The sequence below is a fragment of the Ornithodoros turicata genome, chromosome 5 (assembly GCF_037126465.1).
Source record: "Ornithodoros turicata isolate Travis chromosome 5, ASM3712646v1, whole genome shotgun sequence".
NCBI lineage: Eukaryota > Metazoa > Arthropoda > Arachnida > Ixodida > Argasidae > Ornithodoros > Ornithodoros turicata.
In genome coordinates this window covers 64,552,050-64,571,896 of record NC_088205.1, presented here as the reverse complement: position 1 = coordinate 64,571,896, position 19,847 = coordinate 64,552,050, and the positions used below count along the sequence as shown (strand labels likewise).

General features: G+C 45.1%; 2 protein-coding genes across 3 annotated transcripts; both read left to right on the top strand.

Moving 5' to 3' along the window:
* Positions 1 to 171: 171 nt before the first annotated feature.
* LOC135394579 (zinc finger matrin-type protein 2-like) lies at positions 172 to 1,516 on the top strand. Its single transcript, XM_064625391.1, has 6 exons — positions 172 to 304; positions 403 to 552; positions 631 to 701; positions 759 to 832; positions 967 to 1,112; positions 1,176 to 1,516. Exons 1-6 carry the CDS (start codon positions 290 to 292, stop codon positions 1,314 to 1,316), a joined length of 597 nt encoding a protein of 198 aa, XP_064481461.1. The 5' UTR covers positions 172 to 289; the 3' UTR covers positions 1,317 to 1,516.
* A 1,839-nt stretch (positions 1,517 to 3,355) lies between these two features.
* LOC135394576 (uncharacterized) lies at positions 3,356 to 12,210 on the top strand. Of its 2 annotated transcripts, none has more exons than XM_064625386.1 (6): positions 3,356 to 4,470; positions 6,231 to 6,375; positions 7,293 to 10,558; positions 10,623 to 10,699; positions 11,752 to 11,946; positions 12,026 to 12,210. In XM_064625386.1, exons 1-6 carry the CDS (start codon positions 3,744 to 3,746, stop codon positions 12,104 to 12,106), a joined length of 4,491 nt encoding a protein of 1,496 aa, XP_064481456.1. In that variant the 5' UTR covers positions 3,356 to 3,743; the 3' UTR covers positions 12,107 to 12,210. The 2 variants fall into 2 exon arrangements, with proteins under 2 accessions (XP_064481456.1, XP_064481455.1); XM_064625385.1 differs by having other exon boundaries at positions 7,293 to 10,567.
* Positions 12,211 to 19,847: the final 7,637 nt, after the last annotated feature.

Below are 19,847 nucleotides of genomic sequence, written 5' to 3'. Positions count from 1 at the left end.
ACGAAAGGTCGCTTCCTTTACGCTACTTCCGTTGAGCAATTCCAGTTTCAAAATTCGTTTAATTTCTTATGTTATTAGGGTAATCCTTCTCCTCTTAATTTTTCTTGGCGTGTTCTTTCTAAATCGCATTAGACAACTTTACCAGCTTTTCGACAGCGTCATTGCTATTAAATGCGCTTGCGGCGCTTGTGCGTCAAAATGGTGGCGGAGCTTTAAATGATTTTGACTGTGTGTGTTGTGTAAAAGTTTCAACGTTGTTTTCGTTTGTGATACAAGATCCGAAGAAAACATGACATCGCTTCCGGTAAGCAAGGTTACTTTTTCGCATTTCTGTTGTACTGCTGCAGTCGCATCAATTTTTTTTACGATTTCTTGAACGTAATGAACGCTTCCCGCTTGTAGAGGCCTGAGGACCACAGGAGGAAATGGGACAGGGATGAATATGAAAGGATCGCCGAAGAACGGCTGAGACAGGAAGATGAAGAGGAAGACCTCTTCCCTGAGAAACCTGCCCCAGTAAAGAGAGATTTACTGAAACCTCGAGACTACAAGGTAAACATACGCATGCATGCAATGTATTGAGCAGCATTTTATGAGCGGTGCCTAACACATAGCGTGGTATTTCTTTAGGTTGATCTTGACTCAAAGTTAGGAAAGACCTCTGTCATCACCAAAACCACCCCGGCATCGCAGGCTGGCGGGTGAGGTTCATGTGCATCTGAACAACAATGTTGTGGCACTAATTTGTCCTTTCCTAGGTATTACTGCAATGTCTGTGACTGTGTTGTTAAAGATTCCATCAACTTCTTGGACCACATCAATGGAAAGAAGCGTAAGTGATCATGGCATCTCGGGTTCTCCTTTGCTTGTGTGTGGCGGGTGGAGGTCAGTGAGATCCTAAGTGACACAGATAACAGTGCAGATATTGTAGTTCAGCCAGATTTTTGAGTGCTGAGTGCCTTACAGATCAAAGAAATCTTGGTATGTCCATGCGGGTGGAGAGGTCGAGCCTGGATCAAGTCAAAAAACGCTTCGAAGCAAACAAGAAAAAACTGGAAGAGAAGAAGAAAGACTACGACTTTGAACAGCGGATGCAGGAGCTGAGGGAGGAGGTCTGTGGATGCTGTGTGGTGCGTTTCGATTCTTGCCTGCTAAATCTTTGGCCATCTTTCCAGGAAGAGAAACTGAAGGAGTACCGTAGGGAAAAACGGAAAGAACGCAAGCGGAAAAGTCAGGAACCGCTGGAAGACAATGAGGTTGATCAAGATATGGCTGCCATGATGGGGTTTTCTGGCTTCGGTTCATCAAAGAAATAATATACACATACGTTTTGTGCACATTTGCTTCTGATGAGTGTGGCTTATGAGTGTGAACAGTGCAACTTTTTATTGTGGTGTTGTATATACAGTATGCATCTATTTAGCATTATGTTCCACAGTCGCAAACAAATCTGTGTGCACTTCTCGCCACCGTTCCTTCGGAATAAACTAAGCCAGAAAATTACACACTCACTTTAGCACGGTGGTACTTTGTGAAGTTGATGTAATGCTGGGATTAGTTGCTATATGTGATGCATGCTATCAAAGCAGCAACAATGTATAGAGATTACTGGCAGCAGAGATCCGGAAGGGAAATAGTAAAGAGAAGACAGTAATAGGGAGTATTAGCAGGTTGAAAACGTTGTTCACGGTAACAGTTCCAAAAAGATGATAAGCAGAACCCTCAGGTGGGCAAAAGCAATCCACAGACCGACCGCTGTGGCGTCGCTCATGATCTCAGTTGTCTCGCGACGTAAACACCCAATTATTATTAAAAAGATGATAAGCCAATTGCACAATTTTTTTCAAGTGGTTGGCATCACATTCCTGAGAGATTTGACAGCCTCTTTTATCGTATTGTTTTCTCTGTGGGCTTGCGGTGCACTAAAACTAAAAAAAAAGTTAAATAGAATGACAGATCTTTTATGCACAATAACAACAACAAAAATTGCGTTGGAGCATTTCGTACAGAAAGTTATCTTGTTAGTACTTCCGTGAGAGGCAACTCTGATACTGTACAAGGAGTGTTCTCCCAACTCTCTCTATGGCAAATTGGTCTGTCTGCTAGAGACAGGACAGTGTTGGTGACCAGTGACATTCGCATTATAATAGCTGGGACTACTATGAAGGAACGGATGCAGCTCACCGCCTACGTGAAGGCACAATAGGAGAAAGCTGGATGGATCATTCATACCCCACAATCCACAACTGTCAAATTCTAATGAGGGGGGAATGCAGTTTGTATTGGTCGGACCAGGCGATGTGCTAATGTCAATCTCAATACTGCAGGTCACTAAGCAGCTCGGTTCAGCTGCACCTGAGGTGCCGCATTGAACAGTGAAGGTGTAACGTGAGGCTAGTGAGACCAATGTAATGCGCCGCGTGTCATAGATTTTGGAAGGTTCGTCAGGCAGGCCAGCATGCCATCCATTAGCCATCATTTGTCGGCCTTTTCAGGGACGAGTAAAAACTTCCAGGGTGGCTTGCGATTCTACCTCTCCTTCCGACAGTACTTCCCCAAGCAGCACAATATATTGGCCTAATATTGGAGCCGCATTGCCAATATGTATGTTCGTGCACGTTTTTGTTTTTTACCTTTGATTATGAACAGAGTAATCATCATCTCGCAATGAAGTTGTTAACTTGATTGTGCACTCCCATCCGAGGACAGCTGTTTCGTTAGAATGAAATGGCTGTCCTCGGCTGGGAATGCATGATCAACTTATAAACGTATGCTCAACATGCAGCCACAGAGCTTCGGCTATTTTTCCTCTGTATATATATATATCTCCTTTCACTTCTATTTAGGTTTATGTATGTGAGTGATTTTGAAACAGTGTCATCGCCCAGCTGCTGTGGTCCTCCACCAACTTAAATCTTTTTTTCTTCTCTGTATTCTGAATTCCACTGAGGCTGAGGTTTCCTCCACTAGTGATTTATCCAGACTACAGTCACTATATAATAAGCTTATAGAGTGACTGTAACCCAGACGATCCAGACCCCACCCCCCAAAATGTTTGGCAGCACCCTAATTTTCTTCCTGTGCACCACTGTAACGGCACCCCAAGTGTTTTTGCACAACAGGGAAGTACGAAGTCGTCAGCCGTGTGCCTTCTCAGGGATGTAACCTCGCAAGTTAAACGTTAAACTGCACAAACTTTTTCAATTGTGAAGCTTCCTGGCTTACTCTAATACATAGTTTAATGCGTGAGATATGCAAAGTGCTGGTTAGGAGGGTCACGCACGTGGGTTCACGGAAGATGTAAACACCACGCTTGGTTGGTCTTGGATTGGATTGGCACTTTACAAAAACGTTTACCGTGACCGTCTATTACGTCTAAAATGGCGGCTGTGGCTGCTTCGAGCTACAATGCATCTACTTGGAAACTTGAACGGACGTCTTGTGAGTCGTATTTACGAGGTTGTACACAATGACATAGTTTGCGAAAAACAGTTGTGCACGCACTTTTCCGGAAATAAGTGTGTTGCATCTTAAACACTAGCTTTATTTCAATGAAATAGGTTTCGACTTCTGAGCGAGTGATCAGTGATCGTCCGTTGAAAAACCTGTCAGTGGCACATACGGGTGATGCCACTGCTGATCAAGGTGGCCGTCCGATACCACACACAAAGGCGAACTTGAAAGCCCGAGACGCTCATATCGACAATACAGGACTTCCAAAGTCTGCCTTGTTAACACCGAAAATGAGCTTGATTCAAAGGAGTCCGAAAAGTGTGAATTCGGAGTCTCCAAACTGTTACTCGTCTGCTGCACCGACACATGTGGTTAGACTTCCAAACAACCGTGTGAATATTTCTGAAAGCGGCATGTCCAGTATGTCATCTCAAAGAAATTATTCACTTCCACACAACTTTGAAAACGGTGAAATGGATTTGAACTTCCATGCCCAGTATCGTTCCCCAGCACCAGACTGTGAAGACTGCGAAGAGCGAGACGCAACTGTCGTCCTCACAGATGAGGTACAGGACGAAAACCTTTACGAGCCCTATGCAGAAACAGACTTAGACAACCTTGATGAGACTACAGATTTCAGCCAGAAGTATAAGGAACGTGTCGATAGTTACCAAAATTACAACGGATCGCAGATCAAACGACCAGATGCTATGAAAAATTTTGAGTACCCAGTGGAGGAGGCATCCACATCTTTTTCTCAAGATACAGTCAAAGTGTACTGCACAGAGGGAACCCCTGTCGCCATATCGTCGGCCTCCTCGCTGACTGACCTGAGGCATGTTGCAGACGTTGGTAATGTTCCCAAGTCAAGGAGAAGAGATGATCGTAAGCCAAAAGAGGTCCAGATTGAGGAGACGGAAATAGAAACATACAATGAGAGTAAATCTACAAATAAACAAGACAGGAGTTTACTCCCCGCAGAGAAAGAACGACATGGCACTCCTCCCACAAAGGAAAGTGAGTTACAAATATTTCACATGCCTTGGGCTTTTTCACTGACCGTCACTTTCATCGTATGCCTAGAGCCCTGCACGGGCCCCCGACCCGGGCCGGGCTGACAAAATACGCCAACACTGCGGGCCGGGCCTGGGCCGACAAGCATGTTTCCGAGAGTCAGGCTTTGCAGGGTCACACAGCTAATTCCACACAGTGGAGGACTATTAGTTCATATCACACGCGCTTGCGTCATTCCTGTGCATATATTTGCAAAGTCAAGCAAAGGACACCGCATTTTACGTATGATTTGACCCTGTAGAACATTCTCAAAGCCACTTCACATTGCTGCTGACTCCTCACGTATTTCACAATCACGTTCGCACAGCTTGGTGAGAGGGGTAGGGTCTGGAAGAGGGAGTTTATCGACAGCTTCCTCTACCTCCGCAAAAACTTGATAGTGAAACGATAATGCCCGTGCCCACGTGTGTTCTGGATTTAATTCGGTCCTGTGCTGTTTGGATATTTGTGGCCTTGTCTTCTCTTATAAATTTACTTATAAATTTGTTTTATAAACGCTAGAAATGCGTACGTACTAGGCCGGTATCTACTTGCTGAGTCACTGGGCCGGACTTTATTCGCTGAGAGAGCGGGCTGGCCGGGTCAGGCCATTTTTCGATGCGCCCCGGTCAGGTCGGGCCCAGAAAAGCCCGGCCTAGAAGTTGGCCCGTGCAGGGCTCTATGTATGCCTTTCACATTCACACCCTGTGCATATAGCCTAACAGCAAGACCTCACAGCCTTTGTGGCACAATACACTGTTTTTACATCTATAAAGGGTGTTCGGAAACTATGGGGACAAATTCCATTGGGGAACGAACTTCATGATGAAAATTTCCGAACAAACGTTCGTAGAACCTTTTTTGTTCCTTGTCTCGCCAGCAAACCCCCTCTTCGAAGTTTGTCCCCATTGTTTCTGGACACTCTGTGTATTGTACAAGTGATATGGTCAGGAAGGTGCAGTCTGAAATGATAGAACAGATAGACAGACAGTCAAGTTAGAAGCTCATGATAGCCAGGAATAGTGTCCGTCGAGCTTGCGCATTGCACTTTTGCGTAGCATGTCGCAGCTTTCATTTTGTGAGACCTCGTCTATACTGTGACGAAACACGGACGCTGAGCACACTTTCCGTTTTCGGTTTCCATGCTTTTATCCACATCAGTGATTCACCAACAGGCCCAAAAGGCAGTCTTAAACGTCTGTACTGTGTCCTGTCACTAATCTTTTGCATTGACTTGCACCAAATTGCTTATGAGTTGGAAAAATAGGAAATATTTTATATGAATACAATTTCCTCTTCAATGCATTAAAATCTCTTTTGTTGGGTTTGGAGCATGAAAACTCAAGAACACCTAAGATGAAGAAAGGGAGAGCAGGTATGCAAATTATAATACTGAATGCAATACTGCATAGTGCAAATAAATACTGAATATTGAAAGAAGAAAAAATAAGGTAGAACATTAAAAGCCAATTGGGCTCACCCGACCTCCAGCCGAATTGCCACCCCTCATTTCACCAAGGTGTCGCCTAGCATAATGGTTGTGGAAACCAAACTAGCTTTTGCCAGCATAAACTGTCAAACATGTTTTTGAGTGTAAATTTTACTGGTGCATGTTTGAATCCATACCGTCCACACAGACGCAAGGAACTGTTGCCTTCACCAGAATCATTCTTATTGGCCTAATAAGCTAAGCTCCTCTCACGTTGTGCATAATGTCATTCCAGCAAAAATGGTATCATTTGTGGAAGAAATCAACTTTGCGGAAGAGACTCCACTAATGTTCTCAAGGAGCAGCTCTCTAGGGTCTCTGAGTAGCTTTGACCAGCAGGGGACAAATGATGATCGTGGATTGACGACTGGGAATTGCAGGTTGGCTTTTTTTCCTTCCTAGTGTTCTTTGGTAGACTAGACCCTTGGTGCCAGCAAGGTGTTCTGTGCAAGGTGCTTGCAGAATATTCTACTGAATAAACAGGCAGCTGTCTGTTCACTTTGTCTTTCGTGAATGACATGTAGCGCGCCCAAAAATTTAATAACTCTGTTTCATTTTCCAGACTTCCTTCTGTTAATTCAGGAAAGCTAAAAACTGCTCTCTTCTATACACTGACTGTATGGTTAAAGCAAACACGAAACAGATATCGAAGTTTATGCTTGCGTGACACTAACCAAACCCATATGCACTTTGGTCTTTTGTTTCTTCTTCTTGTTTTTTTTTATTTTCGTATTGAAAGATTCCTCCATGTTTTCATATAATTTAATATATTCTTCAACGCAAAATTTATTCCAGGCAGCTATGTGCCGAGAGGAGAGACATCAGTCTCAGTCCAGTTTCCTTTTTAGCTTTCTTTTTCTTTCTTCTTTCTTTTTAACTATATTACTTTGGGAAGGTTGCAAAAACTTCTGCAACATGAAAAAAAATGCTTTTGTGTGATTGTCTAATATGTATGCCAGGGATTCTCAAACTTAGTGTGCCCAGGGAGCCCCTGCCCATTTGCAGGCACACTGGAGGAACCCCCCACCCAGAGCTCGCCAGATCTACTTTTGAAAGAACACGAGTGGGATTACACAAAACTAATAATAGAGCACACAGTTATTTCTATTCCACCAAACAAACAATTAACTACATCCGGGACAACCCCAGTGGAGATTTAGCCGCAATTGTAACGTGCTAAAGCGTGCGTTCCTTATAGCTCGCGCACGCGGTAACTGCCTGCGGAGCCCAGTTTGAGATCCCCTGATGCATGTAATTAATTCTAGTTCCATCTAAATAATCTGTCCCTTTGTACCAGCCAGCAGACAAGTGGGAACATATCTCCGAGCGACCTGCCTGACTCGCCAAGTGAAACTATGCCACCCAGTCCTCGACACGTCTCTCGCCGTCCAGTCTTCCGGCTTCCGCCGTGCGTGTACCCAATACCCCCTCCCGTCGACTCAGTCTTCAAAGAACTGCCACAGAGTTTCGCTGAAGAGGACACCCCTTGCAGAATCTCGCAGGCGACCAGCCTCAGTTCTCTCACAATCGACGATGTGCCATGCATCACTGAAGCGCAGTGCATTAGCGAAATTGATATCAAGTCTGACGGTGTTTTCAGTGATGTGAAACATAAGTTTGCAGAAGAAGGGACTCCATTTCAGATCTCGCGAGCAGAGAGTTTGAGTCCCCTTCCCATGGACGATGGCTGTGATGATGGTGAACGAAATGGGGTGGAGATAGCAAAATACAGTGCCCAGGAGAGAAACGAAAGTGCAGTGGTTAATGGGATGCTCAAGCGAGAAGGCAATTATCTCGGCTCTCAAAAACATGGAAGCACTGCGATTGGTTGCGACGTTGTGTATCACGGATCTCCGAGAATGCAACCAAGGCACGAGTACGTGTATCAAAATATAACGAGGAACGTAATTGCTGACAAAAGGTGTGAAAGAATGTCTGTCCCCATGCAAAGCCACGTGCCAGCTGCAGTTGGTGTCACCGGTCGCAAAATAGCGAGGGTTCAAATACACATGAACAGCCACGGTGAAGATTTTGCGGATGACGACATCTTTGGAGACGCAAAACGAGAGTTTATGGAGGAAGGAACACCCTACCAATACTCCCGACGCACCAGCCTCAGTTCGCTGTCATTTGATGATGAGCCGGTGTCCTCAGCAGCTCGTGGGCCCGTCCTTGATGCAGTCACCCACACCACCGCTTGGAATTCTGACTTGTCAAACAGGGATGTTGACCAACAGCGTGGTCATCCCAACAGGAACCTGACATTTTCTCCTGCCTGTGCTCAACCCTCTGTACGGCTACAGTCATCGACTTTTGCGGATGAAACTAGGGTTTACTGCACGGAAGACACGCCAGCAAATATATCTCACGCAGACTCTTACAGTGATTTAACTAATCTTACCGTGGAGAGATCAATGCATGAACGTAGAGACTGGGCAAACACTATTGACAAAGACAACATTCCCACTGAACTTGACGAGACGGAAACGCAGATTTGTGAGAACACAGTTGAAAACAAAGTTGAAAAGCGTACTCAAATTTCAGAATCTTGTCGGCAATCCCCTTTGGAGGGAAATGTGTCAAAGATGAACGCTCCGTTCCACTCGCCCTCTATCGGTGAAGCAATTCATCATCCTCAAAACACACCCAGTTCATGCTCAAGAAAAGTGCCAGCAAAAAGTGGAAGTAACACAGATAACGCGCTCAATTTGTGTGGCAGTACGAGGAGAACATCCGATTTTGCGGTCGATGCCGTCTCCAGGAAACAGTTTGGAAGTGACGGAAATATACGTTACGACGACGCCTCGTCAGGAAGGAAGCTGGCGGGCAACAGACAAAGCAAGAGCACAGTGTATTTAGCTAATGTCGACTCTTCACGCCTCCAGGGGATGCATTGCGCGTACGAAACCGAACAGTCGACAAGGCCCTGTCAAACGGGGATACAGCGTGAAGACGTGAAGATTGCAAGTAGGAATAGGGACGACGATGGCAGTGCCGTCTACAACTCTACCAAACATCCTGTCTCACTGCCCAAAACGTACCCTTCGGATGAAGACGACGAGATTGATGACAGTGCTATACAGGCTGAAGTAATTAGGCGTGGGATGCCACAATCTTCCAGCGCTCCAGTATTTTCCGCGATTCCCTACGTAAGCCCCGAGCAAACCGTTGCTGGAAAGCAGAGCTCTTCGTGTGTGGAATCTGATGATGAAGCCAACGACAGTCGTATACTTGAGGAGCTAATCAGGCTGGGAAAGCAACAAGTTCAAGTGACGCCTTCGGTACCTGCAGGTGATGCTCGTACAGGCCACACGTCGAGGCCTCGAACGAAAGAACGACCCGATTTCCTTCCCGGTTCTCAGTTGTCCGACCATGCAATGAAACCTATGCAAGTGTCTGCCCCACATACTTTCAGTCCACCATCGACGCACGATCCGCAGTTCCAAAAGCTGATGGAGTGTAATCGTGCCGGGCTTGCTGCAAGGCGTTCCGAACAAGCTGGAAAACTGCAGAAGCAGAACTTGGTTCGCTACGAACAGCGGTCCTGTTCAGAAAGGAGACGAAAGCCAGTAAATACTCTGCGGAGCGACGTGGAATACACGTCCGCTTGTGACGTACCTGAGTTGTACAAAAGGCACGAGTATAGATTCAAAGAAGGTGCATCTGCAAACTATAATGACTTCATATCCAGAAAGCCAGACATCACAGTGATGCAGTGTTACGCCTCGCCAATGATAAGCCGCCAGCTGCCTAGTCACAAGCAAGTGTTTCAGCAGTTTAGCAAATGTAATCTCTCCTCTTCCGAGCCCAACAAAAACGACGTTCCTCTAACAGAGCCCACCCAAACTTCAGCTACAAGGAAGACATCATCATCACCACAAGCTGCACAAATGCCGGAACACACAATCTCCGATTCTGAGGACGAGGAGGTGGACCTGAAATGTCTCCGAGAACTGATCCTGAAGGGAAGTTGCGGTATGTCAGACGCCTTGCCAAAGTTACCCCCTGCTCGGGAAAGGGAAAAGCTGCCAAATTGTCCAGCCACTAGTCCAATGAAGAGTGACCCCCTGCAGAAAAAGAAGCCGACAGCGAGCGAAGACAGTGCATTGCAGGCGATGGCACGTCTGACCATATCGTCTTCGAGTGATGTGCCAAAACGCGAAAGCTCTCCGGCGAGGGTGGACGTTGTAGCTGTGCCTTCCTGTAGTTTTTTAGACTGCTCAACACAAACAGACGACCTCGACAGCCTGCCTGTCCCCACAGCGGGGACATCTAGTACAGTGGTGGAACGTGAAACTGTGCCAAAAATATGCAAGGACAGCGTTACAGAAACAGACTTTGTATCCCACGGTACGTGCGCTCGTGTGGACGGACTTCAAAGTGCTGTTAAGCCTGCGGATAATTTCCCTAGTGCCTCGTTCACCATTCATAGTCAGTGCAATAGACCTGATGCCTCTAGACAGTTAAATGTAGTGAAACCTCATCAAGAAAAACTGCCTTCTTGCCCTACCGCTCGCAATCAAGAGAAGTCTTCCATATCCTCAAACACAGAGCACTGCCAAGGTTCGCAAGGTATACAGGTGACCAAGTAGAGGGGATAATTTTTTACATTTTCCGTTGCCTGCAGGTGCATCAGAAGCGTTGTCAGAGAGAATCGAACACAGGACAGTTTCTCAAGGAGTTAATGGTCAAGAAAAAAAGAAGGTAAGATTGTGAGGTGTCGAACATTGAAAGCGGCAGCGTAAAGCGTAATAAAGTCATTTTTGTCGATTCAGTGCTTTGAGCAGGTTAAGTTTCCTACGTAATCATATGCCAAAATAAGGCTGTTCGATTTGTTTTGTCTGGCTAGGATCCTTCTTTCTCGCTGCATACGACCCTTTCCCCGCCCGAACTTACTCCACTTTATATCGGGAGTCATTTTTATGACCTAACAATGTTTCATGCCATAGTCAATCATCACTTAAAAATCCCACAAGAACAATATTTTTCCTATGCTGGTGCTTCCTCCTTAAGAGGTACACATAGGTCGAATTTTGTGCAGTATTCATGTCTAGTTGATTTTTCTCAAGCAAAAGTCTCTGTCAACCTCGATCTACTCTTGTATGTTTTCTCTGCGTACTTTTAGATCGCTGTGGTTGTCAACTGCCAATTCATAATACTTCAACCGTAATTTCACGCGTATTAGCCGCAGCTTATGCGCCTTTTTTTTCTTTTCTCGTGAGCGCTCTGTGGCTTATCTACCGGTGCAGCTTATCTGATGAATGTTTTTCCCTAGTATTTTCCCCATACGCCAGTTTTAACGAAAGGGCCGACAGTGTTTCCGTAACAGCACCACCCTGCCAGTGCACGAACAACGCGAAACAGGGGCGCGTCCACATTCGAGTAGACTGACCTTCCTGGTGTCTTCCCCCAAGCAGCTTTAACGAAAGTGGTGACAGTGATTCATGTCTTCTGCAAGACCACTGACCCCTCGATCCATGAAAAACACGCAACAAGGTCACAATCCAATCTTGGTAGAACACTAGAACTGACCTCCTTTGTTATACACCATACTGCCCTGGGCATACGGACCACAGGGTTTATGGCCTTCTCTACGGTCTCCGTTGGCGCACAAATCAGTGGCGTCATATTGCCCGCGGATTATCTGCCAGTGCGGCTTATCTGCCAGAAAATTTTCAAAACGTTCCTAAAAACGGGTCCTGCGGCTTATACGCGTGAAATTACGGTACCTTGCATGCCCTCTGCTCCTATTACAGTACGACATGCCGCCTGAACCACCCGCGGACTCTATGGAAAGGGTCACTGCAATTAGAATCAAGCTCCCAAATGGACGTTCGCTCACCCGTAGGTTCATGGCCTCTTGGGAATTGAGAGTTCTGCTTACATTTCTTGAGTCTTTGGGTTATCCCAAAGACAAGTTCAAGATCCTCAAAAACTGGCGAAGGCAAGAGGTACGTGAGCTCTACCTAAATCTTAATCTGCCTTGCCCAATGGCAGTCTTTCATCTGACTTTCTTTTTTCTTTGTGCAGTTGTCAACGTCAAACCCAACGCAAACATTGGAGCAGCTCAAGTTGTACCCAAAAAAAACTTTGACAATCAAGGAGCGGTGAGAAAAAGCTGCAATTTACCTGTAAATAGGTGTTATTCAATTTATTTGGAGTCACGAAGTACAAATAAACCCGCAGCTATATTTTTGTTGCTGTGAACAAACACAGAGTCAGAGCATTACTAGTTTGGGGAAGAGAATGCTAAGAATGCAGCATCTTTGCACTTGTTGTTTGAAATGTGTGCAGTTGTTGTGATGAGTAATTCGGTAGCTAAAAGTTTGTGCAGTATTCAATATGGAGATGAAGAAAATGTTGGGAAAGAGCAGTATTTGCTGTCCATCGCTGCGATCCTAGATGATCTTCTACTAGCCTGCGACTGCATTCGCTGTGCAGCAGTGAGCATCTGGTTTGGGAGGCAAGGAGGCAAGATTAATCGTTTTGCATGTAGTCCAACTGTATTGTTGTAACATGTCGTATCAAGTGGACGCTACAAGCAAAAGCAAAATATGCAGTGTGTCATAGGTTTGCTTCTGATGCTGTTAAGGCCAGCCCGCACGGTGCATATTTCATGCGTTAAAGTTGCGTTTTTAAGGCACGGCACAAAATTTCTCATGTCACAGCTTCTCGTAGCGCATGATTCAGTGCGTCAGAACAGATTTGATATTTCACGTAGCAGTTAGTTCGCGGGCGTGCACAGCAACCAATCCAGAATGCAGAAAGACATTTCTGCCTCTGGTCTACCATCCTAGAAGAAGAAGAAGCAACCTACATCCTTCTTAGCAATGGCTGCTCTCACGAAAAAGCTGCAGAAGTCTAGAAGATGGAGGAAAACGAGAAATTAATTTGAGGTGGAGAAGAGAACATTTTTTTTGTGGGATATGCATAATTCTGACTACAAAAATGTACATTTGAACGCCGTGCTGTGGGAAGTGGCTCCGGTGGATTGCTTTGGTTACCGTGTATGCACACGAGTCACATTCCCCAGAATACTACACCAGCTCCCGTGGCTCAGTGGTTAGCGTGCTGGCCATGTCACGTCGAGACTGGGAGGTACCCGGGTTCGAATCCCGGTGCCGGCTGTGCTGTCTGGGGTTTTTCCTGGGTTTTCCTCAGACGCTTTCAGACATATGTCGGCGCAGTTCCCTTAGAAGTCTGCCAAGGACGCACATTCCCCCAGGGCGTGAGTCGTGACGTTGCCCACATACGTGAGGCCGACAACGGCAAGCCCTATCACCACCACCACCACCACCAGAATACTACAGCAGAAGATGCGAAAAACGTCATAGCTTTCTGCTGTCGTGTCTTCACGTATGCTGATAACCGTGGAAACTGCTGCTGATAACCCTGCTGAATGCTGATAACCCTGCGACACAGCTACAAGATATTCCATAACAGACGACAGGAAAAGACGCTGACGGTGTCGTCTGCTAAGTGTGGCAGTAAGCCACTCCAGATATTTCGCACCGCGTGAATGCTAAACGTAACACTTGATGGAACTTGGGCTCTGCGAGCAGTGTTTTCGCTTTTTCTTCCACCAGAATCTTCCATGAGGATGTTGCTCATGTGAGTACACGGTAAGCACGGAAGCACATATGCCAAACCCGTCGTGTACGCAGTCGCGGGTTGTGTGCCTCATGCGGTTTGACACGCGTTTTTCGGCATGCTGCATGGCCAGGCAGTATTTTGTGCAGCGCATTCTTCGCTGAAATACACGCCATGTGGGTCGACCTTTACACGCATTGCTGTTCTGCTACCAAAATGTCTAATCATCTTTTGTGCCTAGTTTCCTCTCTGATAATGGGGATACAGCTGTGCATCAGTATCAAGGTTCGAATATTGGCACATCTGGTATTAGTCATTCAGCTTTTCAAAATGTGCTTATTAGTTCTGGAGACACATACCGGGCTCACACGAAAAACATTTGCTTCTGAAGCATCAATCCAGAAATGTTAATGAACACTCTAGAGTTTTCTGACAAATTTGCTCTATCCAGATGGCTCTATTTGGCCCTGTGATCTTAGTTGGGCAGCACTAACAGTAAACAGTTATGAAGCAGAAGTAAAAAGCCATTTGAGGCTCTCTATACAAGCAACTCTGTTACCTTGTCTTCCTCGTCCACACTGTGCAGCTCGGCAAGTTCCCACTCATCTTGCAGTGATGACAAGTCCTTGTCTCGCAGGTCGAATGAGGCACATTTCTCATCTCCTGTCATCCCCTTCTGATTGTTGCGGAAACACTCATCCAGGACTTCCTGCAATTCCTTACCAGCCCTCTTGTGTGGAGGTTTCTTGTCTCGAGCCTTCTGACCGGAAGACTTTTTGGCCGTAGTTTTGTGTTGCTGTTTGGCCGTGTGGCATCCTTTTTGGGAGCTCAGTGAACTGCTCTCAGTCGTTCCTTTGGCGAAGCTCACTGATGTCTTACCCCTCTTGCCCTGACCCTCTCTCTTGTGACTCATTGCACTCGAAAAAGACTCTCCTCTTTCATCAGAAGGGAAGAGGTCAGAGGAAGTGTCACACGCTTTTGATCTGCCTTGGGTTGGTTTCGAGGTGCTGTCGGTCTTGTGACGCACTGCACTGTGGTTAGTGTTTTCAGATTCGTGGCGTGGTGTACCTGATTGAACAGTGCCTGTCCGCTTGTCGAGTGTTTTCTTTTGAGTATTGGATTCCTTGCTACGGTAGTTCTGTTTGTTTTCGTTCTGCTGTTTCGTTCGTTTGTGTTCGTCACCTAGGAAACTGACTTCAGGGGCCTGGCCTTTTGATGCCTTACAACGTGTCACATCTTTGACTGTGTGTGTATCGGGATTTGTACCTTTCTGCTTGGTTGTGCCTTTTGTGCGTTGTTGAGGCACATCACAACCGTTCTTAACACTGTTGTCCTTGGCTTTGGCTTTCTTTGCTGTCTTGGTTGGCTTTGCTTTTGATTCCTTGGTGCATTTCTTCTGAGCCCCTTTCTTTTTCAAACTTGTTTTCTTCATGCCCAGTTTATCTTCTTCCCCGTTATTGTAACTCCTTCGTTTGGCTGATGCTTTATTAGGCTTTTCTCTATGTTTTTTCGTGCCATAATCCCAGTCTGGTGAAAGAAAGTCACTCAGTAGGGACTCGTGCAGAGCCTCTGTCTCGGTAATATTAAAACTATCAGTAGCATTTTCATCCCCTGTAACATTGCTGCTGATAACATAGTCATCTAATTTCTTTGTCATGTTGGAGTCTTGCTGGTGGATGTCCAGCATCAAGGCACTAGAAGCAAGCCAGGTCTTAACCTTATCTAATACCTGTTTCTTTTTCTTCCTGCTCTGTTTAGCGAGACTTACAGCAACACCTCTGGAACTCCTTTTCATTCCAGTTGTGGATGAGGATTCTTCCAGCTGCTTAGTTACTCCTCTAACTTTCTTCCCAAGTTTCTTAGTCTTCTTAGCCGCGTTTTGCTGTAGCATTGGGCACCTTTCATTATCATAGCGCAATGAGCTTGACTTCGCATCCTTTTCAGGTGCACAATTTGCGGGTTTGTCAGAGAATTCCATGTTTTGCTCCAAGCAACTGGGAGATATATCATGTTTTGAAGTTGCCTTTCTTTTTGCATGTTTGCTACCCTCGATGCCATAACTGCTTTCCTTCTCTTTACAAAGAGCTGTTGCATCAGTAACAGTCTCATCAGTATCACTGATGTTATGTGCTGTGGCCTTTGCATGGCCACTGACTTTCTTTCTCTTGCTGTCGATAGGGTTGTTCATTGCTGTACGTTTATTACCCTGTGCTCTAGCTTTGGGGAGTCCTCGTGTGGTAGACTGGATAGACTGGTAGACCTTCGGTAGCGCTGCACAACACAAGTCTGTTGGCTCAGCTGTCGAAATGGCACGGCTCACATTTTGTCTTTCTCTGCTTGCCTCTCTATCATGTTTGCTGCTACCATGATCAGGTGCTTTATCATTTTCTTTTATATTATGTGGTCTCTCACGTTTCTGGAACACGTTGCATTTTGAGTCATTCTTCTTTGCAGTGTTCTGTTCAGACTGTGATATTCCTTCTCGAGGTTCAGGTGGTGTCGGCTGCTTTGACGCAACAACATCTACTGCAGATTGGTCTTTTACCCTGCACCTTGTTTTTGCCTTTGCCTTTCTTTCTTTTTCCTTTGGGTTAACCTCACTTTTCCCACTCTGGTTTTTCTTGCTCCTTCCTCTTGTGATTACTTTAGCATCCGCTGTGACATCTGCTTGATCATTTTTATTTTCACTGTGCACTTTGAGGATATCCTTGATGTTTGTCTTGCGTCTATTTCTTGTTTTTGGTCTTTGTTTGTGTGTCTCGTCCTCCGTTGTAACTTGGTCTGCTGTCTTTGGGTTTGAGGTTGGCTTGGACTTTATAGTAACTCTTGCACTTGTGTTTGCACTTTGTGTTTGCTGTGTAACTTTTGCACCTTTGTTAACCTTTATATTTCCGAACACCTCCTTCTTTTTGTTGTTTGGTTGAGATTTTTTCTTTGAACTTTTAATTGCATGCTCCTTTGCTGAAGGATTTACGTCAATACTTGTGGGTGTAGAATCTCCTGTAAATCCCAGCTTGCTTGTTTTGTACTGGTTGGCTCGATTCCCTTTCAGATTTTCACACCCAGTTTCCAGCATATTTTCCGCTTTCTTAGTTAAGCGTTCAGAAGTTGCTTTTGGTTTTAAGGGGCTTGCCTGTGTTTGCCTTTCTTTTTCTGGTAGCCTTTCCTTAGTGCCTTCTCTCCTATGTTCTCTATGTTTTTGTAATATGAAATTTTCAGAAGTCGTGCTGTCATTCTGTTCAGCAGCCAGGTCAGACCTTAATTGAGATGCTACACTTTGCACCACGAAGCCTGAGCTAGCCATTGAGATCTGATCAGTGCATGCTGCCGTGCCTACTACAGAACCTGAGGGTGACAGAACTTTCACGTCTTGTCTTCCCCCCATCCCTTGCACTGGTGCCTTGGTGTCCTGCCTCAGCCCTCCCGTTGGTTTCTCAGTTACGAGCCTTCTTTGTTCTGACTTCTCATCACCATTATTGCTATAATAGTCCTCAATGAATTTCTTTGGTTTGTGCATGTCCTTTGCTCTGGAATTCATGTCAGTCTCAGCGTTGTTTTGGGGATCATAATTCGTGTCCTTGCTGTTCTCGTCCAGAACCTTTTGTGGCTGAGTGCCCTGTTCTGAGAGCCAGTTGTGTGGACTCAAGCGCGTTCGGTTTGCTTGGTGGTTACCGACTGTTGTACAAAGTATGCTTGACTTGACCGCTGTGTCCGTGCCACAAGCCAGTATATTATTAGTTGCCTCTTTGCTTTTACTGTGAATGGTGTTTGCTTCCGTGTTTGACTTGTCTGGGCATTCTACATTGCTCACTTCACAAGTCACACCTTGGTTGGAAACACACCACAGTGCTTGTTTCCCAATGCACTGTTCACGTCTAAACAATGTGTTCCGTTTCACATCTTCAACATCGACCTCGCCAGTATCGGGAGTCATGATATCATCCGTTGCACTAGCTTCGGTTAGCCTGCTCAGGACAACTGTTGAGTCATCGTTTACGCAGCTGTCGGTTACTGCGGTGCTGTGGATACCGTACTGAGTCAAACCGTCGTCTGCATGATCGTTGTCACGGGCGCCTGTAGCATTATCACTGAAAGAAGTTGGAGGCATTGCACATTTGGGGAGCCCTGCCTCCAAGTTGCATTGGAAGCTGAGAATTTCATCATTAACAGGATTTTCATGTGGAGCTGTAGCATTGGTACACTTTATGTGGCAGGTGTTTCCTGCTGCTGGAGGTTCCTGAAGCTCATCATTAGCAGGTAAAGTTGCGAGATGGGCACCAAAGACAGGAGTTAATTCAACTGTCGTAATGGTATGATCTTGATATAATGTTGTGACTGGACCATTTGTGCTGCAGGCAGCACTTGTTGTGGGAACAACATCCCCTATGCAGTTTTTCATGGGGGAGATGGTCGTGTGGCTAGGGCTTGTTCCAATGTTCGGGGGGGATGCTAGTACGGGTGTAGTATTGTGATGTGTTTGTCTTGTTTCCTTTCTATAACTGTGAAAAGGAGGCAAATTAAACAAGAACACAGATGCCTTGGTGCAGTGAGATGATTCACCGTTCTTTCTTGACTTCTACTATTGCCTTGTAAAGCCTGTTCATAGTTGTGACCTTCGCCCGCTCACGACGGTGTGAAGGTGCTGTAGTTCTTTGTCGCCGATTATGCTTTCTGTAACAAAGTATAATATAAATTTCTTTTGTCTGATTGGTCACAGTGCGCAAACTGTTACATTTTCAATTAAGACAGAACGAAAAGTTGATGTAGTTCGTACCCCATCTCAGGATGTATTTTCAGGTATTTCTTCCATAATGTCAAAACCCTTGCTTTGATGAGCTCAATGGGTAGGAATGGGTAAAGTGTCATCTGCCTGCGGTATTGTTCTCTACAGAAGCAGGCAAAAATTGACTTCTTCGGTTTTCTATGGAGGAGGTCACCGAATTCTTTCTCGTAAACGTCTATTTCATGTGCCTAAATATGAATGTGCAAAACAAATATTTATTATTATTATTATTATTTCACTTTTCTTGGTGACAGAAGCGTATACGAAGAGGGGAGTCAAGTCTTGTAGATCACATAAACAAAATACAGAAACCGACACTGAAGATTTTTAAGTTTAATTGATACAAGTTTTTTGTGTAGAGGGCCACGCTTATTCATGTACCTGAAGAAGCGTAAACGCGAAAAAAAAAAGAAAGCGTAAAAATATTCAGTGTCGGTTTCTGTATTCTGTTTCTTGGTGACAGTGAGGATCAGGTGCAAATGGGAAAATCCCCGATAAAGGCGCCTGACTCTACAACAGTCGTATGGCAGTAGTTTCAGATAAGTATGGCAAACTATAAAAAGAAAAGAAAGAAAAAGCCAAGAAGAGGAAAGAAAGAAAAAACATACGCACTCACACAACAATCAGGCAACAAGCTACCAACGGGTTGAAAAAAAAAAAAAGAGTGAGAAAGAGCAGGAATAAGGATATCTAAACTAGTACATATCTGGCAAACATAACACAAGTAAGTGGTACAAATATTGATCAAGCAACAATATTTAATCTAGTCTATATCTGGCAGCATATCATGACAAGTATTGCTTCAATTAATTAATTTTTGTTATATTCATGACAAGATGTCATAAAGAGGTGAGTAAAGGCGTTGCAAAATTTCGGCAGAAGACAACTTGTGGCCTGTGTGCCATAATTTGTGTGGCATTGTGGAATAGTAAAAAAACAACAACAAAATGCATATGGCGTATTTAAGGTTTGTATCCCTGTTTGCAGTCTTGAAGGAAGTGAGTCACTTAGCTCTCTTCGTAAATGAGGGAAGTTATATTGTAAATGTAATTTGGGGGGGGGGGGGGACCGTAACGAAAGAATAGTGAGATTATATAGGGACGACAAGAAAAGCTCACGCAAACAAGGTCAAAGTTTTACCAGTTTGTGTGTTGTAGAGAAGAAAAAAACGAACAATGCAAAATAGAATATGAAATGCTTGCTTAACCATAGTGAAGCGGGCAGTGTTGCATTATCAATAGTTGAAGCGTATTTATGGGCCGCACGTTTGCGCGCTTCTTGTAGCAGACGATACCTCGGCTTTCGCTAATGTAGCGGAATCGAAACTTCGAACTATGTGTATTTCGTATAGCTAAAATATTTCTCATCCCGTTCATATTATAACTTTATACGCAAACTTCGTCGTTCTTAAAAACAAAGAAAGGAGAAGCTGCATGGGAAGTGTGCGAGAAGACGAAACGAAAGTAGAACGATTGATCG

Coding starts and splice junctions, on each gene's coding strand:
- LOC135394579 (XM_064625391.1), top strand. Junction 702..758: donor CCGGCATCGCAGGCTGGCGG/GTGAGGTTCATG, acceptor GTCCTTTCCTAG/GTATTACTGCAATGTCTGTG. Junction 833..966: donor CCACATCAATGGAAAGAAGC/GTAAGTGATCAT, acceptor AGTGCCTTACAG/ATCAAAGAAATCTTGGTATG.
- LOC135394576 (XM_064625385.1), top strand. CDS start 3,744: ATGAGCTTGATTCAAAGGAGTCCGAAAAGTGTGAATTCGGAGTCTCCA. Junction 6,376..7,292: donor TTGACGACTGGGAATTGCAG/GTTGGCTTTTTT, acceptor CCTTTGTACCAG/CCAGCAGACAAGTGGGAACA. Junction 10,568..10,622: donor GCACTGCCAAGGTTCGCAAG/GTATACAGGTGA, acceptor CGTTGCCTGCAG/GTGCATCAGAAGCGTTGTCA.